At 42.4% G+C, this 23508-nt stretch overlaps 1 protein-coding gene and 1 pseudogene across 2 annotated transcripts; both read right to left on the bottom strand.

The window, feature by feature from the left end:
• Positions 1–376: 376 nt before the first annotated feature.
• Positions 377–9896, bottom strand: LOC140534648 (apolipoprotein L3-like). Of its 2 annotated transcripts, XR_011977411.1 has the most exons (3): positions 9774–9896; positions 1718–2790; positions 377–1241 (listed from the first exon to the last, which is right to left on the bottom strand). XR_011977411.1 is itself a non-coding variant. In XM_072655922.1 (2 exons), the coding sequence occupies exon 2, from the start codon at positions 2750–2752 to the stop codon at positions 2000–2002; it is 753 nt and encodes a 250-aa protein (XP_072512023.1). In that variant the 5' UTR covers positions 2753–2790; positions 9774–9896; the 3' UTR covers positions 377–1999. The 2 variants fall into 2 exon arrangements, 1 of the variants encoding a protein (XP_072512023.1); XM_072655922.1 differs by having other exon boundaries at positions 377–2790.
• Positions 9897–13961: 4065 nt separating this feature from the next.
• Positions 13962–21624, bottom strand: LOC140534649 (apolipoprotein L3-like; annotated as a pseudogene).
• Between the last annotated feature and the right edge of the window lie 1884 nt (positions 21625–23508).

The raw sequence follows: 23508 nt of genomic DNA on the forward strand, positions 1-23508 counted from the left end.
TATGAGCTGGGACTCAGTTTCTCCATATGTAAAATGTTTGTGTCTGTGGCTTCTGAGGTCCCAAATAGCAAGGCAAATCAGAAAAAATCAAAAGAATAAATAGAACCTAGTATGTACAGGAATATTCTAAAATAAGAATTAGAGGAACTCAAAAGTATAAAATTCTCAAACTGTCAGAAGACCCCATAGGAGATGAGGAGACAGGCTTATTTAAGATCTCTATTTCCTAAAAGGAAACAGAGCTACCTACCTAGATAGATACTTCCAAAGAAAAAAGTTCTTAGTCCTCAAGTATTCACAAAAGAATTCTATCACACTTTCAAATTTGAATTCATACTACACAAATTACTCTCAAAAATTAAGAAACTATTCCATATTTTATTAAAAGAAACAATTATTTATTATTATTACCAATATAGTCCAAATATTTAAACCAAGGAAAGATCAAAATCAGAAGAAATATTACAGATCATTATCATTAATGAATTGAAATTTTTAAACAAAATTCTGTCAAATAGACTACAAAGAGTTTTCCAAGAAATCATTCCTTATGACCAACTTGAATTTATACCAGGGAGGCCAGGATGGTTCAACATTTGAAAAACAATGCATATTAAACAATCCTATTTAAAACCAAAGCATCCAAAACCCTGTGATTGTCAAAGGCTTTCTCGGCATCCTTTGAAAGAAAGAACAACAACAATTCATGCTAAACACCCTGCAAAGTAAAGGTGTAGAGGAACCTTCTAAAAAATTGATTTAGTTTTAGTTTTCAAAGTTCACTAACATAGGATTTTGAGTTCTAAATGTACTCTCACTCGCCTTCCACCTCCAATGTGCAATGTGATAGAGGCTCTACTTCTACATTTATATTAAACATATTTTCACATTAATGATGTGGTAAATAAGAATTATGACCAATGGGAGGAGCCACGAGAAAGTAGAAACAAAGAAAAAAAGAGCACATAGTATGCTTCTATATTCCATTAGACTCCAAAGTTCTTTTTCTGAGTGTCGATAGTATGTTCCATCATGAGTCTTTTGGAGTTGTCTGAGATCCTTGTGTTGCTGAGAAGAGTCAACTCTATCAACGTCAGGCATGGCACAATGTTACTGTTACTGGGTACAATGTTCTCCTTGTTCCATTCCCTTCACTCAGTGAGGAACTTCTTAAAAATCACATAAAGAGCATCCCAGAGCTGTTAGCATCACATGGAATAGGGATGCACTTGAACCTTTTCCTATAAATAAAGCAAAAAAGCAAGGATGCCGATTTTCCTGACCATTATTTCATAGAGTTCTGAAAGTATGTGTGTGTGTATCTGTTCATGTGACTCTGTGTATACATATATATATGGAAACATACACATATGTAACTGTAAAACTTTCACAATTTGCTGAAGTTAAGATAATATACTTGGAAAATCCTAGAGAATCAGCAAAGATACTAATTGAGACAAAAGCTTCAGCAAAGTTGCAAGCTACAAAATAAACCCTCAAAAATCAGCTACAGTGTATATATCTATATAATAGCAAAATCTAAGAAGCAGTAATAAAAAGGGAAATCTCCTTCTAAATCATAAACTATGCATGAAGGGAGTGTGTCATCCTGGGCAAGTCATTCCCTGCACTGCCCTGCCCCCTCCCTTCCCCAGGCTGTAAGATAAAGAAGTTAACAATAACTGAACTTGTGTGTAGGATGTGGCCCTTCCAATACCTGAACTGTAAGGATCCATGCCCTTGGGAGTCCAAAGTGGCTTCTTCCAAGTCTTGTAGTTAGTATGATCCTATGTTATATCGTATGATCCTATGGAGTTAGTATGAGCCAGGACGAAATTCTGATATTGACCTCAAAGACCAGTGTTCTTTCTGTTTTCTCTTTTCTCTCCAACAACTGTTTCCAAAAACCTGAACCTAAAAAATTTTGCTTAATTCCCCTCCTGGACACGCTCATTCACTCTCAACAGATTGGCCTGCGCCACTGCTTTTAGGTTCTTGATTAAGTGTCCATTTCCAGCAGGGTCAGGTAGATCTTGGAAAGCTCCTGCAGTTTCTCTTCCAAATGCTGAGCTTCCTCCCTCAATTTTTCTGCTGTTGTAGACTTTGCCCCATTTGACAAATGCTTGGAATATTGCACTATGGCATATATTTCCCATAGAACAGCAACTGCTGCACCCACAGCACTGCTTATCCTGGTGGTTTTGGTCATGGCTAATGCTGTGCCTCGAAAAGTCCTGTTGATCTGAGCAGTAGTAGGAATTGAGCCTGACGTGAGCATTCTGAGGGCACGAAAGTTTAGGGTGATATTTTCGAAGGTTTCACTCAGCTGTTTCACTAAAGAAGCAATTTCCCATGCTGATTTAGACAGAGTTTTCAAAATACCACGTAACTGTCCCTCAACATTCTCTAACTGTGATATCCCCCATAACTCACTCACATCATCAACAAGTCTTGCAAAAAAACCAGTGACAGTAGCTGCGGCTCCCAATCCCATCCCACCTACGGAGAGAGCCAAGCTTGCTCCTACTGTTACAGGTGCCAGTGCCAATCCCGCTATGGTCAGGATGCCTGAGACAGCACCAGCAGAGCTTGCTACTATATTAGTAATGGTGCAATCCCTGTGAATCTTGTCAATTTTGTCTGCAGCCAACGGAAGCTCTTTGATATGTATTTTCAGTAGCAATCTGATCTTGGAAAAATCCTGCAAAAACATTTTCACTTCAAACTGCACTTTCTCATCAAAATCATCCATCCCTTTCCTGCTCCAGGGCCAGGCAATTGGCTTCTCCCCTGTGAAAAGCAGAAGTTGAGAAATGATGAGGAAATGACAACAGACATGGGAAATAACCTTCACTTTTCCATAGACTTCTAATGTTCACCAAGTTCTTTCTCACCCTTTCCTGCCAAACTCCTAGAAAGAATCCTCTCTGCCTTCCCACTGAACTTACTGATTGAGATAGAGTTTCCACAATGTTCCTTCAACTCACTGTCTCCCTTCCTCACCCACCACTTACTCTTCAACCCTTTGGCATCTGGTTCCCAAATGTAGAATTTTGTTGAACCAGCTCTCTGAGGTCACTGATGATCCTCCTACTGCCAAGCTCTCTTTTGTGTCCTGCTCTTTATGCTCTCTGTAACATTTAATCCTGAGCACCAACCACTCATCTTTATTGATATATTGGCTATGTGTTCATGGTTCTCATTCAGTGTCATGGAAAGTACATGGAAGTAGTGTCCAAGAAATATTAGATGAGGAACCATTCCCCAAAAGGTAAGTGATCAAAGAATAGGAACAAGCAGTTGGTAAAAGAAGAAATGTTCATGACTGTATTTTTTTAAAAGAAACTTAAAAATTAGAACTTAAAGTAAAAGAAGTGATCAACCATCTGAGAAAGAACTAGAGACCACTAATACGAATGAAAATACAAATTGAAACAATCTAGAGCTCTTTGCCCCAAATCAGTGCAACTGACAAAATATAGCCAGAAGGACCGTAGCAAACTCATACACCATCCATATGGTCCACAAGGCCTACTTGTAATGTGATCTGTAATGTAATCCCAGTATTTAATACAGTGGTGGGTACATAGTAAGTGCTCACCAAGTCTTTTGCATTCATTAATTTTTTCACAGGGAATTCATCAGGAAATGTATACTTTAAAAATATTTTAGTTTTTCCCCAATTACATGTAAAAATAATTTTTCATATTTATTCAAAAAAAATTTTGAGTTCCAAATCCTATCCCCTCCCTCCCCTCCCTTCTCCCTTAGATGGTAAGCAGTCTGACATAGGTTATCCTTGTGCAATCATGTAAAACATTTCCACATTGTTGATTTTCTGGAAGAAATCTCAGAGAGAGAGAACATAAGCATTCAGACATCAGTTTGTTCTCTGGAGGCAGAGAGCATTTTGCATCAGGAGCCTTGGGATTATCTTGGATCATTGTATCCCTATTGATTATCACAATGCCTGGCACATTAGTTGCTGTCCTGTGGACTCAGTTGAGTCCAACTTTTCAAGACCCACTTTGAGGTATTCATGGTGTTAACCTGAAAACTTCGTTAAAGAAAGGCAACAGGCTAAATGCATACATTTTATGATTTAACTAATTAATTGATCAATTCCCTATTAAAGACAACGGTAACATAATGCATTATGGAGCCAGAAATGTTCTGGCTACCCAGTGCAGAAATCTTCTGGCTTATATACATTTTGCCGTGAGAAACAAACTCTCCTAATTAAGCAAACCATAAATTCAGTAAGACAGGACAATTAACAAAGCAATGTCAGTTGGGCCTTGCTATTCCAGGCTGTGTAAACATATAGTCTCTGTGACATACAATAAGAAAATCCCACCAGGCTTCCTGTCCTAAACAGGTACTCAAAATAGCTGACACGGGAAAGGGTAAACAAAGTTTCAATTGAAATTACGACCTAAGATGTCTATATTTTCTTTGCCATTAATATGCCATAACGTAGTATGTGTCTATAGATAACAAGATATAAAGGAAAGTCCCATTATTCAAGATAGTGTCCTAGGTTAAAGGTCTCCCAAGGAATGTAGAGTCAGCCCTGGCTGGCTTTTGCTGACATAGGAAGAGGCACTCTCTGAGTTTGCCTCAGAGAGAACAAAGAGATTATTCCAAAATTTTATATTAAACATTATCATTGGCAAGATACTAGAGTGGTTTGCCATTTCCTTCTCTAGGTCATTTGAGGAAACCTGTGGCAAACAGGGTTGAGTGACTTGTCCAGGGTCATACAGCTTGTAAATTTCTGAGGCCTGATGTGAACTCAGGAAGATGAGTCTTCGTGATTCCAGACCCACATTCTATCCATTGCACCACTGAGCTGCCAGCCTGATACATGCCAATGTTTCATCAACCTTTTATCTATATCTATCCATCTATTTAATCTATATATCTTTCTAATTACCTGTATATGTATAGACTAATCTGCCTACTTGTCCATCTGTTTCTTTACCTAGTTATGAATGTATATATATAAATATGTATCCATTTATCGACTTAACTATCTAGACTATTTACTCATCTGTTCATTTATCTATAATGCTTCTTATCTATATGTCAATATGGGTATTTCTCTACCTACCTATTTATCCCTCTACTCACCTATATGTGTGCATACATATGTGTGTGCATATGTATGTATATGTATCTGTATATATACATGTGTACATGTGTGTGTGTGTGTGTATATATGAGTGCAGAAACCCTCATGTACTTCTATGTCTGACACTCCAAGTTCTTCAAAGTGAGCCCCTTCTTATCTTTCCAGTCTTCTTATACCTTCCCCTCTTCTATGTCACTCTTCAGTCCAGGGACACTACCTTTCTGGCTATTCCACAAAAAGATATTTCATGTCTTGGTGGCTGGAATTTGCTCTAGCTGTCCCCCATGCCTGGCATGCTCTCCTTCCTCATCTGGGTCTACTGGCTTCCCATGTTCTAAGGGAAGCCTTTCCTGACCCCTCTTCCTCCTCATGCCCTCCTTCTTCTACTTGTTTCCTATTTATCCTTTATGTGACTTCTTGCTACCTGTTTATTTATTCGTTGTCTTCCCCATTCAATTGTGAGCTCCTTGAAGGCAGGGACTGTCTGCCTCCTTTTGTATTCTTAAACCTTAGCATGGTGCCTGACACATCATAGGACTTTAATAAATGTTTATTCATTATGAATTTATCTACATGGCTATCACATTTGCTTACATTTAATTATCTATAGGGTTGTCTATGTATCTATTCACCATCTACCTTCTTGCTTTTCTACATATCTGTAAGTCTCCCTAGCCAGAAAAACCTCAAACTTCTTTTAAAACAAGAAAACAAATGAGACTGTGTGTTTTCTACTGGTAAGTGTTCTTATAACCTCAAGTAAACTTCTGTGTGTAGCTGGAATCTGGGGAAAAATTAATTAAAATGTCTTCAAAACAAAGCAAAAGGGGGGAAAAGCCACACAGATATTTGTAAAGTGCCTGCCCTGTGAATGGCAAGGTACATGGCACTGGGAATGAGAAGATGATGCTCTATCTGGAAAATGACCAACTTAGCCAAGATGACCTCAGAGATCCCTTCCACTTCTCAAACCTATTTTTTCCCTATGCTTCTGGGGCAGAAGCCATGGGGTCACCTCTCCAAAACATTCTTAGTGACAAATCTCTCCCAAGCCTAGTCATCATACAGCAGTTGATTCAATACCCCTCAGCTTTTTGAGGACCGGGGCTCCACAGGCACCCATTTCTGGCAAGGAAGAAGGAAAACAGAGTGTAAGGAAAACATTGTGTAAGTGCTTTTTCTACAAATATATTGAAAATGTTCTACTGCAGTGAGTGGAAGTGGTTGACACTAATAAATCCAAGGATTCCCTTCTCTTTCTGGGAGCCCCAGGCTTGAAGGTAGCCCTCTAAGTCTAGGGGATTGTGTAGTTCCCCAAGGAGGAAGAGAATGGGGATCCCCATAAAACTAAAGGTTTTCTCTCTCTCTCAGCTTCAGGGCTATTCCCTTTCCAGGGCAGTCTCAATTATGTGGTGGCACTTTGAGTAAATGGGACTAAGGAAGTCCCTGGGAGAGAAAGTAGCACTCAATAGAGAGGGAAATCAAATTGTTCAATTTATGTGCTTGAATCACCAGCTTTTTGCATTTGGGTTTGGGTGAAATAAAGGCTATTCAACTGACCAGATATACATTGTTAGCCTGAGTTCTTGCATAGGAGCAGAGGTGCCTTTTTATTCAGAACTACAGATACCTAATACAAGCTGTATTCTGGTCCTACCCAACGGAGAAACAGGGTAGAAATTCAATGGCACACATAAGAGGCAGACAAACAGAAATACTGGAAAGGAGCTTACCAGTTTACCACAAAGCTCTCTCCCCAAGGGCTCTCAGCTGGCTCACTTGTTGTCTTAACAAACTCACCACTTGTGGCCAATGTATAAGGGACAACTGAAGAAACCAGCCCAGAGCTAGGGCCCTTTCCCTCTTCTCTGTCATCCATTGGCCCTTGAAGAGTGCTAAAGAGACTCCTGCCCTTCGTAAGGCCAAGGGCCTTGGCTCCTGCCTTCCTTTCCTTATGACTGTGGTAACAAGACAGCTCACAACTCCTCAGTTATCTGGGGGACATCCTATCTGTGATTTCGCAAGGGGAAAGAGACGTCCTAAGCCAAAGCAGAGGCAGGTGTGCCTGGTCTAAAACAGGCATGGAGTGTTACCAAATGAGGCGGCCAGGGGCAAACAGCCACAAAGTGTCAAAGGTCACACTGGAACCTAGCTCTTCTCCTTTGAAAGTTAATTTGCCTTCTTCAGTAAACATGACGTTGCTATGTGCTGGGCACAGATAAGGGGCTGAGGACTCCTTGTCTGTTCCAATCAACTCCTGGTTTCCATATGTACCTGTCCTGTGAGCACCTGGACCCTGATTCCTGTGGTCCCAGATGCCATCTACCAGCTCCCTGGTCTGGACTAGACTTCCAGTCCTACATAAACCAGCCATGCCCCACAGCCTTTCTCTGGCACTCAACTATAGGGGGAAGACACTGCTTTTGTTTTTCTCTCTAACTTCTTGCCACTGGCCCATAAAATAGTAAGCACTTAAAAATGTTCATGTGTAGAAAATAAATTGAATCAGCATGGTCCAGTGAAAATAGCACTAAGTTGAGCCTTGAGGCAGAAGCCCTGGATTCAAATTCTGCCCAAGAGGTTCACTACCTAGGTGACACTGAGAAGAGCTGCTCCCTATCATGGAGGGACTGGACCAGGTGGACTTTGAGGTCCCTTTCAGCAGCACAGCTGACCAAGGAAGCACACAGTGTTCATGGGAAGCAAGGGGACATCACTCCCATGAGGAGCATCTGGGTGACCATCACCCAACAACAGAACCAAAGTAAGCCTTTTTCCACATGAGGTGATCCCACTCCATGGAGCATCCACAGCCTCAGGAAAGTAGGTGGTTGAACAGATGGGGCACTTGACCTGGAGTCAGGAAGACATGAGTTCAAATCCCCCCTCAGGTCTTTGCCGTCTGTGTGACCTTGGGCAAGTCAGTTCTCCACTGTGTGCCTCAGTTTCCTCATCTGTGCACTCAAAGGACTTGGTCTCAAAGGTCTCTCCAACTCTAAAACAATCATCCCCCTTTTCAAAACACACTTATTTCAACTTCTGTGGGCAGAGTTCTTAGAGATTTCCAAAGCACTTCAACAACAGCAACTCTGATAGCATCATCTTATTAAATCCCTGACAGATGAGGAAATTGAGACTCACGGAAGGGAAGTGACTTGCCCAGGGTGACACACAGATGGTAAATGGCAGAGGTGGAATTCAAACCCAGGCCTCTTGACTCCAAATCCTGATTATTTTTTCTCCTCAGTTGCCCTAAGAAGCTCCAAGAAGCAAATGTTTTCACTTTCCCCTTCCCTTACGTGTCCCCATTTTACATGCTTATACAATCCAAACCCTGGGACAAGGCCTCATCGCCTCTTATCCTTGGTCCTCTGGATCTGGGCTTGCAATAGTGTAGAGAAGAGACACAGCCCACCTCCTCCCAGAAAGCCAATGGGCTTAAAATCCAAAGTAAATCATGCATTTCTTGGATATGGCCAGGGCAGAAATGCATTTTGCTCATCTCTATGTCTTTGTAGCCAGGGTTTTTTGGTTTTTGGGGGTTTTTTTGTAGTTTAAAAAATATTCTTTCTAGTAGACAGACTGGGAAGGGAGAAAACGTAAATGTATAAATTAATTAATAGGTTCAATTATAAGATTCCTATCCCAGAATGATGACAAATCCAGGCACTAAATGGTCATTAGGGATTATAAGAATGGTCCCTGAAACTTAGCAATGGCTGAGACAAACCCCAGCCTTCCTGGGGTACTAGCCATGGCTCTTTAGCTTGTCAGGGAAAGCAAGGTGACCTGAGGCCAGGAATGAAACTTGGGGCTGATCAGTAGTGTGGGAGAGCAAAGGAAGACCAGGGGCTCCTGGGCCAAGCCCAGGTAGAAACCTCTAGATCCAGAGCTGGAAGAGACCTTGCTGGCAGCTCATCTCATGGACTCATTTCACAGAGGAGGAAAGTGAGTCCCAGAAAAGATCAGTAATGTACAGAAAAAATCCTGGAACAGCCTTCCAGGATCTTCTAGTCAAATCTCTTGCTTTTACAGATGAGGAAACTGAGGCTTTGAGAGGTTAAGGGATTTGCTTAAGGTCATACACAACAAGAATCAGAGGCTGGACCCTGCACTGCCGAAAATGTGTCCATTTTCTACCCTTCCTCTTTCTCTTCACTCCCATAATTTAAAAAAAAGAAATATCTGAGAACTAGGATCAAAGTTTTCATTGGCCAAGATATATAACAGAAAATGCAGATTGTCTCATCAGATTGGCCCCTCACCCAGGTTAACCAACTCTCAGCTTCCATAGTCTTACACCCTTCTTAATCCCAGAAAACCTGAGGGCTTTAGAAATACTCCAGCACACACACACACACACACACACACACACACACACACACACACACACACACACACACACACACACACACACACACACACATACATCTACAGCCAAGAGTCATCCTCACCTCCACCTTTAGGAAACTCCCCAGAGTAGCCCCACACTCCTTTACCAGCTGATGCCTTCCTACTTGGGTGCCTCTGTTCTTGCCCACCAGGCAGTGAAGTCAGACTTTATCATCTTCCCAGGACTTGGGGTCAGCTCCTGGTCACCAGCACAAAGGAATCCTCAGTCTAACACAAACCTTCTTACCTGTCAGGGGTCTATTCAGCCAGCGAGCAGGATGGAGGGGACCAAGGTCTCTGAGAGAAGGAAGCTCCTGGGCCGTCAAAATTGAAACTGAAACCAGAATGCCTTTTACCTTATTTTTAACAAACTAAAGGGAAACTGCCATCCCCAAACACGATGCCCCACCTACTGTTGGGGAAACATTCAGGGACAGAGTTTAGAGAGTCATGGAATGGGAAGGAATTTAGAACTTGGGCTGGCAGGGAATTCAGACTGTAGAAGGGCAGGTCCTAGTAGCCATGATCTGTTTATCTCCTCACAGGCTTCTTTGGAGGTTCAAAAAGAAAAGATGCCTGAAGTGGTTTGTACACTTTAAAATGCTATGTAAATGACAGTGAATATGAAATTCTTGCCTGCATGCTTCTCTGTGGCCTGCTCCAGTGGAATATAAGCTACATGAGGATAAGGAGTAGAACTGGGTGGTCGATTTGTCTTCTCTTTCATATCCCTGGTGCTTTGGTGCTCTATCTCTTAATAAAAATGAGTTCAATTGAATTGGAGGGAAAGGGTCTCTCTCTCCCTACGGTCTGGTCTTCAAGGTGTTGCCTCAATAATCTTTCTTCCATAGACACAATAAGCCACAATGGAGGGCATCCATCTCCCCAGAGGTGAGGGCAGGGGCTGCCCAGCTCTGCCCCTCAGCTAGGTGGAGCTGTCCTTTGAGAAGATAAGGCACTACAGCCATGGATCCCTATGGCTCTACCCATCTGGGGGCTTCTCCATGAGCACAGGAGCCAGTGATCCCCAAAAGACAGAAATGCACCTGTCCACATGCTGTCAGGACTGGGGGTACCATGGAAGTGCTTGCACCAATGTGACCTATCCTCTGAACTAGGGCAAAGGAAGCAGTCCAGAAAAGCATGACCAGTTTGGGGAGAGACTTGGACACCATGCTGGGCAAGAATCATTTGGGGACACACTTTCCAAAACTTTATGGCAGCCTGGTGGAAGAGGATTTGGGTTGATTCTGTTTGTCCCCAGAAGACAGAACTCCATGCATTTGGTGAAAGCTGTCACAAGGTAGATTCAATCCAATCCTAATCCATCTACTGAGATGCTGGGTCCACCTCACACTACAGAGGGTGATGGTGGGAGACCAGGGAGCAGGAGGTCCCAGGGCTAGAGATCAATTCAAGGGAGCAGAGGGAGAGAACTAGGGGTGAGGATGAGGATGATGAAAAGGAGCCCATGCCTCAACTCAGTGAGTGAAAAAAAGCCAAGACACGGGCAAAGGTAGGATTTCTCCAAAGCTGCCCACTGGCCCAGAGAGCTGTCCAGTACAACCTGAATAGAAATGGAAATTCTTAGACTACATACCAAATGTGGGGAGGGCCTGATGGACACTGCTTCCTCTTGTCTCTCCTGCCAGGTTATTTGTCTTCATGCCTTTGTTTCCATTCAACCCCTGAGATGGTTTTTTCCCACAGTGGGTCCAAAGTTGGGCCATCTCCTAAAGGAAGCCTGGTTACCTCCCTAACTCCTCTAATGACTTTTGATTCCTGTCTCTGGGCACATGTTCTACCCTCCCAGCTCCCTCTACCACACTCCAAGAATGGAGGGGCTGCTGCTCCTTGTGTGCCAGGTCAAGTACAGTTCCTTGAACAGAGCAGGTGATCAATCAATGATTCCTGAGTTGAATGGTATTCTCCATCCCAGGCTTGAGGGCCACACTGAAAGAGGCTGGGAGTTGGAAAGGGCCTTCTGGAGATGAACCAGATACCAGGTGGCTTCCCCAGTGAACACACCAGGAAAACTGTTAACACTGAAAGAAACATGGTGGCCCTAACTCTAGACAGAGGATGTGACTTTGAATCTTGCCTCTCACACTTAGTAGCTGTGGGACCCTGGGCAAGTCACTTAAAGGTCTTTGTGCCTGAGGGTCTTTAACTGTCAAATGAGGGGGTGGAAACTGGTGGCCTTTGAGGCCCTTTCCAGCTCCAGGTCTATGATACCATGTGCTGGGACTCAGTTTCTCCATATGTAAACATTGGTGTCCGTGGCTTCTGAGGTCCCCAATAGCAAGGAAAATCAGAAGAAATCAAAAGAATCAACAGAACCTAGTATATACAGGAATATTCTAAAATAAGAAGTAGAGGAACTCAAAAGTATAAAATTCTCAAACTGTCAGAAGACCACATAGGAGATGAGGAGAGAGGCTTATTTAAGATCTCTATTTCCTAAAAGGAAACAGAGCTACCTACCTAGATAGATACTTCCAAAGAAAAAAGTTCTTAGTCCTCAAGTATTCACAAAAGAATTCTATCAAACTTTGAAGTTTGAATTCATAGTACCCAAATTATTCTCAAAACTTAAAAAATTCTATATTTTATTAAAACAAACAATTATTTATTATTATTACCAATATAGTCCAAATATTTAAACCAAGGAAAGATCAAAATCAGAAAAATATTACAGGACATAATCATTAATGAATTGACATTTTTAAACAAAATTCTGTCAGATAGACTACAGAGAGTTTTCCAAGAAATCATTCCTTATCACCAAGTTGAATTTACACCACGGAGGCCAGGATGGTTCAACATTTGAAAAACAATGCATATTGAACAATCCTATTTAAAACCCAAACATCCACAACCACGTCATTGTCAAAGGCTTTTTCTGCATCCATTGAGAGAAAGTACAACACTAATTCATGCTAAAAACCCTACAAAGTAAAGGTGTAGAGGAACTTTCTAAAAAATTGAGTTGTTTTTAGTTTTCAACATTCACTAACATAAGATTTTGAGTACTAAATGTTCTCTTACTCTCCTTCCACCTCCAATGCACAATCTGATAGAGGCTCTACTTCTACATCCATATTAAACATATTTTCACATTAATGATGTGATTAATAAGAATTAGGACCAGTGGGAAGAGCCACGAGTAAGTAGAAACAAACAAGACAGAGCACTTAGTATGCTTCCATATTCCATTAGACTCCAAAGTTCTCTTTCTCAGTATTGATAGTATGTTCCAACATGAGTTTTTTGGAGTTGTCTAAGATCCTTGTGTTGCTGAGAAGAGTCAACTCTATCAACACCAAGCATGGCACAATGTTGCTGTTACTGGGTACAATGTCCTTCTTGTTCTGTTCCCTTCGCTCAGTGAGCAACTTCTTAAAAATCACATGAAGAGCATCAGAGAGCTGTTAGTATCATATGGAATAGGGATGCACTTGAACCTTGTCTTGTAGATAAAGGAATAAAGCAAGGATGCCGATTTTCCTGACCATTATTTCATAGAGTTTGGAAAGAATGTGTGTGTGTATCTGTTCGTGTGACTCTGTGTATACATATATGTATATGGAAATATACACATATGTGTTGGGGGTGTAAGCTCAGATTTCATGTGGACAGTCTCGGGCAGGTAAAAGTGAGGACCTCTAAACCTCAGAGTTCTCACGAGGCCCCTCAGGGAACAGCTGGGAATTGAGGCGTGAAACACGGGCTATCTCATGCATTTCCACCTCTTCTCAGTGGGAAACTTGCTGGGGAGAGCATTCCACCCTTGAGATTGGTCCATGGTCTGAGCACACCTGTTGTTAATTAGCTAGGGGCTGAGAGCATGCACGGTATTCACGTGCAAACTATGCGGTAGAAGAGCTTAAGTAGGGACAGGAAAGCCTGAAGGCCCACTTCCGGATGCGGGGTTCCCTCCAGGGGCTCTTCTTGCTGCGGGGCCTTTGGAGAGAAGAGGGGCCCTCCCCTCTTCCGCTCCCATACTCTTGCTGTATGATCCTTGCCCCTTGGGAGGAGGAGGATTCCTCTCTCCTGAGGAAGAACTCGCCCTGCATATGGATACATAACTAAAACCCTGAATAAAGCCTAACCCTTGTTTGACTCTGGAAAGTCTCTTCTCTCAATATGTTTATTTGGATGGCCACCGAAGACCTGCGAAAGGTAAGAAGATTCGGGTAGCTCATCGGCCTCTAGGCCGAAGACATATGTAACTGTAAAACTGTCACAATTTGCTGAAGATATGACAATATACTTGGAAAGTTCTAGAGAATCAGCAAAGATACTAACTGAGACAAAAGCTTCAGCAAAGTTGCAAGCTACAAAATAAACCCTCAAAAATCAGCTACAGTGTATATATATATATATATATATATATATATATATATATATATATATATATATATATATATATATATATATATATAATAGCAAAATCTAAGAAGTAGTAATAAAAAGGGAAATCTAATTCTAAATCATAAACTATGCATGAAGGGAGTATGTCCTCCTGGGCAAGTCATTCCCTGCACTGCCCTGCCCCCTCCCTTCCCCAGGCTGTAACATAAAGAAGTTAACAATAATTGAATTTGTTTGGAGGATGTGGCCCTTACAATACCTGAACTCTAAGGATCCATGCAACTTTCAGCCCTTGGGAGTCCAAAGTGGCTTGTTCCAAGTCTTGTAGTTAGTCTGATCCTATGTTATATAGTATGATCCTATGGAATTAGTATGAGCCAGGACTAAATTCTGATATTGGCCTCAAAGACCAGTGATCTTTCTGTTTTCTCTTTTCTCCCCAATAACTGTTTCCAAAAATCTGAACCTAAAAAATTTCACTTTATTCCCCTCCTGCTCACCCTCATTCACTGTCAACAGATTGGCCTGTGCCACTGCTTTTAGGTTCTTGATTGAGTGTCCATTTCCAGCAGGGTCTGGTAGATCTCGGACAGCTCCTGCAGTCTCTCTTCCAAATGCTGAGCTTTCTCCCTCAGTTTTTCTGCTGTTGTAGCCTTTGCCCCATTTGACAAATGCATGGAATCTTGCACTATGGCTGCTATGTCCATGAGAACAAAACCTCCTGCAGAGAGAACACCTCTTATCCTGGCTATATTGGTCATGTCTAATACTGTGCCTGCAAAAGTCCTGTTGCTCTGACCAGTAGTAGAAATCGAGCCTGGCCTGAGCATTCTGAGGGCACGAAAGTTTGGGGTGATATTTTTGAAGATTTCTCTCAGCTGTACCACTGAAACAACAATTTTCACTACTGATTTACATAAACGTTCCAAAATATCATTTATTATTCCCTCAATATTATCTAACTGTGATATCCCCCGTGACTCACTCACATGGTCAACAATGCTTGCAGAAATACCAGTGACAGTTGCTGGGGCTCCCAATCCCATCCCACCTACCTAGAGAGCCAAGCTCGCTCCTGCTGTTACAGGTGCCAGTGCCAATACCGCTATGGTCAGGATGCCTGAGACAGCACCAGCGGAACATGCTACTACACTAGTAATGGAGCTATTCTTGGGAATCTTGTCGATTTTGTCTGCAGCCAGGCGAAGCTCTTTGATATGTTCTTCCAGTTGCCATTTGGTCTTGGGAAAATCCTCTAAAAACATTTTCACTTCATCCAGCACTTCCTCATCAGAATCACCCATGCTTTCGTACTCTAGGTCCAGGCAATTGGCTTCTCCCCTGTGAAAAGCAGAAGTTGAGAAATGGTGAGGAAATGACAACAGAGATGGGAAATAACCTTCAATTTTCCATAGACTTCTAATGTTCACCAAGTTCTTTCTCACCCTTCCCTGCCAAACTCCTAGAAAGAGTCCTCTCTGCCTTCGAACTTACTGGTTTACATAGAGGTTCCACAACGTCATTCATCTTTCCCTCAATATTCCTTCAACTCACTGCCTCCTTTCCTCACCCACCACTCACTCTTCAACCCCTTAGCATCTGGTTCCCAAACCTAGAATTTTGTTGAACCAGCTCTCTGAGGTCACTGATGATCCTTCTACTGCCAAGCCCTCTTTTATGTGTCCTGCTCTTCTTTATGCTCTCTGTAGCATTTAATCCTCAGCACCAACCACTCATCTTTATTGATATCTTGGCTATGTGTCCATGGTTCTCATTCAGTGTCATGGAAAGTACATGGAAGTAGTGTCCAAGAAATATTAGATGAGGAGCCATTCCCCACAAGGTAAGTGATCAAAGAATAGGAATAAGCAGTTGGTAAAAGAAGAAATGTTCATGACTATATTTTTTTAAAAGAAACTTAAAAATTAGAACTTAAAGTAAAGGAAGTGATCAACCATCTGAGAAAGGACTCGAGACCACTAACAGGAAGGAAAATACAAATAGAAACAATCTAGAGCTCTTTGCCCCAAATCAATGGAAGTGACAAAATATAGCCAGAAGGACCGTAGCAAACTCATACACCATCCATATGGTCCACAAGGCCTACTTGTAATGTGATATATAATATAATCCCAGTATTTAGTACAGTGGTGGTTACATAGTAAGTGCTCACCAAGTCTTTTGCATTCATTAATTTTTTCACAGGGAATTCATCAGGAAATGTATACTTTAAAAATATTTTAGTTTTTCCCCAATTACATGTAAAAATAATTTTTCATATTTATTCAAAAAAAATTTTGAGTTCCAAATCCTATCCCCTCCCTCCCCTCCCTTCTCCCTTAGATGGTAAGCAGTCTGACATAGGTTATCCTTGTGCAATCATGTAAAACATTTCCACATTATTGATTTTCTGGAAGAAATCTCAGAGAGAGAGAGACTCTAAGCATTCAGACATCAGTTTGTTCTCTGGAGGCAGAGAGCATTTTGCATCAGGAGCCTTGGGATTATCTTGGATCATTGTATCCCTATTGATTATCACAATGCCTGGCACATTAGTTGCTGTCCTGTGGACTCAGTTGAGTCCAACTTTTCAAGACCCAATTTGAGGCTTTCATGGCAAGATACTAGAGTGGTTTGCCATTTCCTTCTCTAGGTCATTTGAGGAAACCTGAGGCAAACAGGGTTGAGTGACTTGTCCAGGGTCATACAGCTTGTAAATTTCTGAGACCTGATGTGAACTCAGGAAGATGAGTCTTCGTGATTCCAGACCCACATTCTATCCATTGCACCACTGAGCTGCCAGCCTGATACAGGCCAACGTTTCATCAACCTTTTATCTATATCTATCTATCTATTTAATCTATCTATCTTTCTAATTACCTGACTATGTATAGACGAATCTGCCTACTTGTCCATCTGTTTGTTTATCTAGTTATGTATGTATATATATATATATATATATATATATGTATCTACTTAACTATCTAGACTATTTACTCATCTGTTTATTTATCTATAATTCTACTTATCTGTATGTCAACATATTTCTCTACCTACCTATCTATCCCTCTACTCACCTACATACAGATATGTATGTGCATAAGTATGTATATGTATCTGTATATATACATGTGTACATATGTTTGTGAATGTATATGTGAATGCAGAAACACACATGTACTTCTATAACTGTTTGATACTCCATGTTCTTCAAACTCAGCCCGTTCTTATCTTTCCAGTCTTCTTACACCTTCCCCTCTTCTATGTCACTCTTCAGTCCAGGGACACTACCTTTCTAGCTATTCCACAAAAAGATATTCCATGTCTTGGTGGCTGGAATTTGCTCTAGCTGTCCCCCATGCCTGGCATGCTCTCCTTCCTCATCTGGGTCTACTGGCTTCCCATGTTCTAAGGGAAGCCTTTCCCGACCCCTGTTCCTCCTCATGCCCTCCTTCTTCTACTTGTTTCCTATTTATCCTTTATGTGACTTCTTGCTACCTGTTTATTTATTCGTTGTCTTCCCCATTCAATTGTGAGCCCCATGAAGGCAGGGACTGTCTGCCTCTTTCTGTATCCTCAGCCCTTAGCATGGTGCCTAACATACCATAGGACTTTAATAAATCTTTATTCATTATGAATTTATCTACATGGCTATCACATTTGCTTACATTTAATTATCTATTCAGTTGTCTATGTACATATTGACCATCCATCTTCTTGCCTTTCTACTTATCTGTAAGTCTCCCTAGCCAGAAAAACCTCAAACTTCTTTTAAAAGAAGAAAACGAATGAGACTGTGTGTTTTCTACTGGTAAGTGTTCTTATAACCCGAAGTAAACTTCTTTGTGTAGCTGAAACCTGGGGAAAAATTAATTAACATGTCTTCACACCAAAGCAAAAGGGGAGAAAAGCCACAGAGATATTTGTAACATGCCTGCCCTGTGAATGGCAGGGTAGATGGGGCCAGGAATGAGAAGATGATGCCCCATCTGGAAAATGACCAACTTAGACAACATGACCTCAAAGGTCACTTTCTCAAACCTGTGTTTTCCCTATGATTCTGGGGCAGGAGCCATGGGGTCACCTCTCCAGAACACTCTTGGTGACAAATCTCTCCCAAGCCTAGTCATCATACAGCAGTTGATTCAATACCCCTCTGCTTTTCGAGGACCAGGGCTCCTCAGTCACCCATTTCTGGCCAGGAAGAAGGAAAACAGAGTGGAAGGAAAACATCATGTAAGTGCTTTTTGTACAAATATATTGAAAATGTTCAACAGCAGTGAGTGGAAGTAGTTGACACTAGTAACTCCAAGGGTTCCATTCCCTTTCAGGGAGCCCCAGGCTTGAAGGTAGCCCTCTAAGTCTAGGGGATTGTGTAGTTCCCCAAGGAGGAAGAGAATGGGGATCCCCATACAACTAAAGGTTTTCTCTCTCTCTCAGCTTCAGGGCTATTCCCTTTCCAGGGCAGTCTCAATTATGTGGTGGCACTTTGAGTAAATGGGACTAAGGAAGTCCCTGGGAGAGAAAGTAGCACTCAATAGAGAGGGAAATCAAACTGTTCAATTTATGTGCTTGAATCACCAGCTTTTACATTTTGGTTTGGGTGAAATAAAGGCTATTCAACTGAGCAGATATACATTGTTAGCCTCAGTGCTTGCATAGGAGCAGAGGTGCCTTTTTATTCAGAACTACAGATACCTAATACAAGCTGTATTCTGGTCCTACCCAACGGAGAAACTGGGTAGAAATTCAGTGGCACACATAAGAGGCAGACAAACAGACATACTGGGAAGCAGCTTACCCGTGTACACACAGCTCTCTCCCCAAGGGCTCTCACCTGGCTCCCTTCTTCTCTTATCAAACTCAGGACTTGTGGCCAATGTATAAGGGCCAACTGAAGAAACACCAGCCCAGAGCTAGGGCCCTTGCCCTCTTCTCTGTTATCGACTGGCCCTTTGAGAGTGCTAAAGAGACTCCTGCTCTTCTTAAGGCCAAGGGCCTTGGCTGCTGCCTTCCTTTCCTTATGACTGTGGTAACAAGACAGCTCTGAAGTCCTCAGTTATCTGGGGGACATCCTATCTGTGATTTCACAGGGAGAAACAAATTTCGTAAGCCAAAGCAGAGGCAGTGGGCCTGGTCTTGGAGTGTTACCAAATGACATGGACAGGGGCAAACAGCCACAAAGTGTCAAAGGTCACACTTGAACCCAGCTCTTCTCCTTTGAAAGCTAATTTACCTTATTTAGTAAACATGACATTGCTATGTGCTGGGCACAGATAAGGGGCTGAGGACTCCTTGTTTATTCCAATCAACTTCTGGTTTCCATATGTGCCTATCCTGTGAGGACCTGGACCCTGATTCCTGTGGTCCCAGATGCCATCTGCCAGCTCCCTGGTCTGGACTGGACTCCCAGTCCTACATAAATCAGCCATGCCCCACAGCTTCTCTCTGGCACTCAACTAGAGGGGGAAGGGATTGCCTTTGCATTTATCTCTAACTTCTGGCCACTGGCACATAAAGTAGTAGGCACTTAAAAATGTTCATGTATAGAAAATAAATTGAGTCAGCATGGTCCAATGAAAATAGCACTAAGTTGAGCCTTGAGGCAGAAGCCCTGGATTCAAATTCTGCCCAAGAGGCTCACTACCCAGATGACACTGAGAAGAGCTGTCCCTATCATGGAGGGGCTGGACCAGATGGACTTTGAGGTCCCTTTCAGCAGCACAGCTGACCAAGGCAACACACAGTGTTCATGGGAAGCAAGGGAACATCACTCCCATGAGGGGCATCTGGGTGACCATCACCCAACATAGAACCAAAGTAAGGCTTTTTCCACACGAGGTGATCCCTCTCCATGGAGCATCCACAAGCTCAGCAAAGTAGGTGGTTGAACAGATGTGGCACTTGACCTGGAGTCAGGAAGACATGAGTTCAAATCCTCCCTCAGGTCTTTGCTATCTGTGTGACACTGGGTAAGTCAGTTCTGCACTGTGTGCCGCAGTTTCCTCATCTGTGCACTCAAGGGACTTCCTCTAAAGGGTCTCAAAGGTCTCTCCAACTCTAAAACAATCATCCCCCTTTTCAAAACACACTTATTTCAACTTCTGTGGGCAGAGTTCTTGGAGATTTCCAAAGCACTTCAACAATAGCCACCCTGATAGTATCATCTTATTAAATCCCTGACAGATGGGGAAACTGAGACTCAGGGAGGGGAAGTGACTTGCCCAGGGTGACACAGAGATGGCAAATGGCAGAGGTGGAATTCAAACCCAGGCCTCTTGACTCCAAATCCTGATTATTTTTTCTTCTCAATTGCCTTGAGAAGCTCCAAGAAGCAAATGTTTTCACTTTCCCCTTCCCTTATGTGTCCCCATTTTACATGCTTATACAATTCAAACCCTGGGACAAGGCCTCATCGCCTCTTATCCTTGGTCCTCTGGATCTGGGCTTGCAATAGTCCAGAGAAGGGACACAGCCCACCTCCTCCCAGAAAGCCAATGGGCTTAGAATCCAAAGCAAATCATGCATTTCTTGGATATGGCCAGAGCAGAAATGCATTTTGCTCATCTCTGTGTCTTTGTAGGAGCGGTTTTTTTTGGTAGTTTAAAAATATTCTTTCTAGTAGACAGACTGAGAAGGGAGAAGAATAAATGCAAAAATTAATTAGTAAGATTAATTGTAAAATTCCTATCCCAGAATGATGACAAATCCAGGCACCAAATGTTCATTAGGGATGACAAGAATGCTCCGTGAAACTTAGCAATGTCTGAGACAAACCTCAGCCTTCCTGGGGTACCAGCCATGTCTCTTTAGCTTGTCAGAGAAAGCAAGGTGACCTGAGGCCGGGAATGAAACTTGGGGTTGATCAGTAGTGTGCGAGAGAAAAGGAAGACCAGGGGCTCCTGGGCCAATCGCAGGTAGAAACCTCTAGATTCAGAGCTGGAAGAGACCTTGCTGGCAGCTCATCTCATGGACTCATTTCACAGGGGAGGAGAGTGAGCCCCAGAAAAGGTCAGTAATGTACAGATAAAATCCTGGAATGGCCTTCAAGGATCTTCTAGTCAAATCGCGTGCTTTCACAGAAGAGGAAATTGAGCCTTTGAGAGGCTAAGGGATTTGCTTGAGATCATACATAGCAAGAATCAGATGCTGGACCCCGCACTGCTGAAAATGTGTGCATTTTCTACACTTCTTTTTTCTCTTTACTCCTATAATTAAAAAAAAAATTTCTGAGAACTAGGATAAAAGTTTTCATTGGCCAAGATGCAGAACAGAAAATGCAGATTGTCTCCTCAGATTGGCCCCTCACCCAGGTTAACCAACTCTCAGCTTCTATAGGCTTACACCCCTGTTAACCCCAGAGAACCTGAGGCCTTTAGAAATACCCCAACACACACACACACACACACACACACACACACACACACACACACACACACATCTATGGCCAAGAGTCATCCACACATCCACCTTAAGGAAACTGATCAGAGTAGCCCCACACTCCTTTACCAGCTGATGCCTTCCTGCTTGGGTGCTTCTGTTCTTGCTCCCAGACAGTGAAGTCAGACTTTATCATCTTCCCAGGACTTGGGGTCAGCTCCTGGTCACCAGCACAGAGGAATCCTCAAGCTAACACAAACTTTGTTACCTGTCAGGTGTCTATACAGCCAGCCAGCAGGATGAAGGGAACCAAAGTCTGTGAGGGAAGGAAGCTCCTGGGCAGTCAAAACTGAAACTGAAACCAGAATGCCTTTTAACTTATTTTTAACAGATGAAGGAGAAAGTGCCACCCTCAGACTGGATGCCCCACCTACTGGTGTGCAAACATTCAGGGACAGAGGTTAGAGAGTCATGGAATGGGAAGGAATTTAGAACTTGGGCTGGCAGGGCTGGCAGGGAATTCAGACTGTAGAAGGGCAGGTCCTAGTGGCCATGATCCTTTTATCTCCTCACAGGCTTGTTTGGAGGTTCAAACCAGAAAGGATGCCTGAAGTGGTTTGTAAACTTTAAAATGCTATGTAAATGGCAGTGAATATGAAATCATTGCCTGCATGCCTCTCTGTGGCCTGCTCCAGTGGAATGTAAGCTGCATGAGGGTAAGGAGTAGAACTGGGGGGTCGATCTGTCTTCTCTTTCATATCCCTGGTTCTTTGGTGCTCTCTCTTTTTTTTTTTTAATTAATTTATGTAACTTTTAACATTCATTTTCACAAAATTTTGGATTCCAAATTTTCTCCCCATTTGTCCCCTCCCCCCCCCCCACAAAACACTGAGCATTCTAATTACCCCTATCACCAATCTGCCCTCTCTTCTATCATCTCTCCCTTCCCTTGTCCCCATCCTCGCTTTTCTCCTGTAGGGCCAGATAACTTTCTATTCCCCTTTTCCTGTATTTCTTATTTCCTAGTAGAAAGAAGAGTACCCGACAGTTGTTCCGAAAACTTTGAGTTCCAACATCTCTTCATCCCTCCCTCCCCACCCATTCCCTTTGGAAGGCAAGCAATTCAATATAGGCCATATCTGTGTAGTTTTGCAAATGACTTCCATAATAGTCTTGTTGTGTAAGACTAACTATATTTCCCTCCATCCTATCCTGCCCCTCATTGCTTCTATTCTCTCTTTTGATCCTGTCCCTCCCCAAATGTTGACTTCAAATTCCTTCCTCCTCCCCCTGCCCTCCCTTCCATCATCCCCCTCACCCTGCTTATCCCCTTCTCCCCCAGTTTCCTGTATTGTAAGATAGGTTTTCATACCAAAATGAGTGTGCATTTTATTCCTTCCTTTAGTGGAATGTGATGAGAGTAAACTTCATGTTTTTCTCTCACCTTCCTTCTTTTTTCCTCCACTGAAAAGGCACTGCTTGCCTCTTGTATGAGAGATAATTAGCCCCATTCCATTTCTCCCTTTCTCCTCCCAATATATTTCTCTCTCACCACTTAATTTCATTTTTTTAAGATATGATCCCATCCTATTCAATTCACCCCGTGCTCTGCGTGTGTGTGTGTGTGTGTGTGTGTGTGTGTGTGTGTGTGTGTGTGTGTGTGTAATCCCACCCACTACCCAGATACTGAAAAGTTTCAAGAGTTACAAATATTGTCTTTCCACATAGGAATGTAAACTGTTCAACTTTAGTAAGTCCCTTATGACTTCTCTTTGCTGTTTACCTTTTCATGGTTCTCTTCATTCTTGGGTTTGAAAGTCAAATTTTCTTTTCAGCTCTAGTCTTTTCATCAAGAATGCTTGAAAGTCCTTTATTTCATTGAAAGACCATTTTTTCCCCTGAAGTATTATACTCACTTTTGCTGGGTAGGTGATTCTTGGTTTTAGTCCGAGTTCCTTTGACTTCTGGAATATCATATTCCACAGCCTTTGATCCCTAAATGTAGAAGCTGCTAGATCTTGTGTTATCCTGATTGTATTTCCACAATACTTGAATTGTTTCTTTCTAGCTGCTTGCAATATTTTCTCCTTGACAAGGAAACTCTGGAATTTGGCCACAATGTTCCTAGGAGTTTCTCTTTTTGGATCTCTTTCAGGCAGTGATCGGTGGAGTCCTTGAATACTTATTTTGCCCTCTGGTTCTAGAATCTGAGGGCAGTTTTCCTTGAT

Source organism: Notamacropus eugenii, chromosome 3, assembly GCF_028372415.1.
Source record: "Notamacropus eugenii isolate mMacEug1 chromosome 3, mMacEug1.pri_v2, whole genome shotgun sequence".
NCBI classification, from domain to species: Eukaryota; Metazoa; Chordata; class Mammalia; order Diprotodontia; family Macropodidae; genus Notamacropus; species Notamacropus eugenii.

What these genes read in the sequence shown, in the direction of transcription:
- LOC140534648 (XM_072655922.1), bottom strand. Translation starts at nt 2,752, where the DNA reads ATGGATGATTTTGATGAGAAAGTGCAGTTTGAAGTGAAAATGTTTTTG.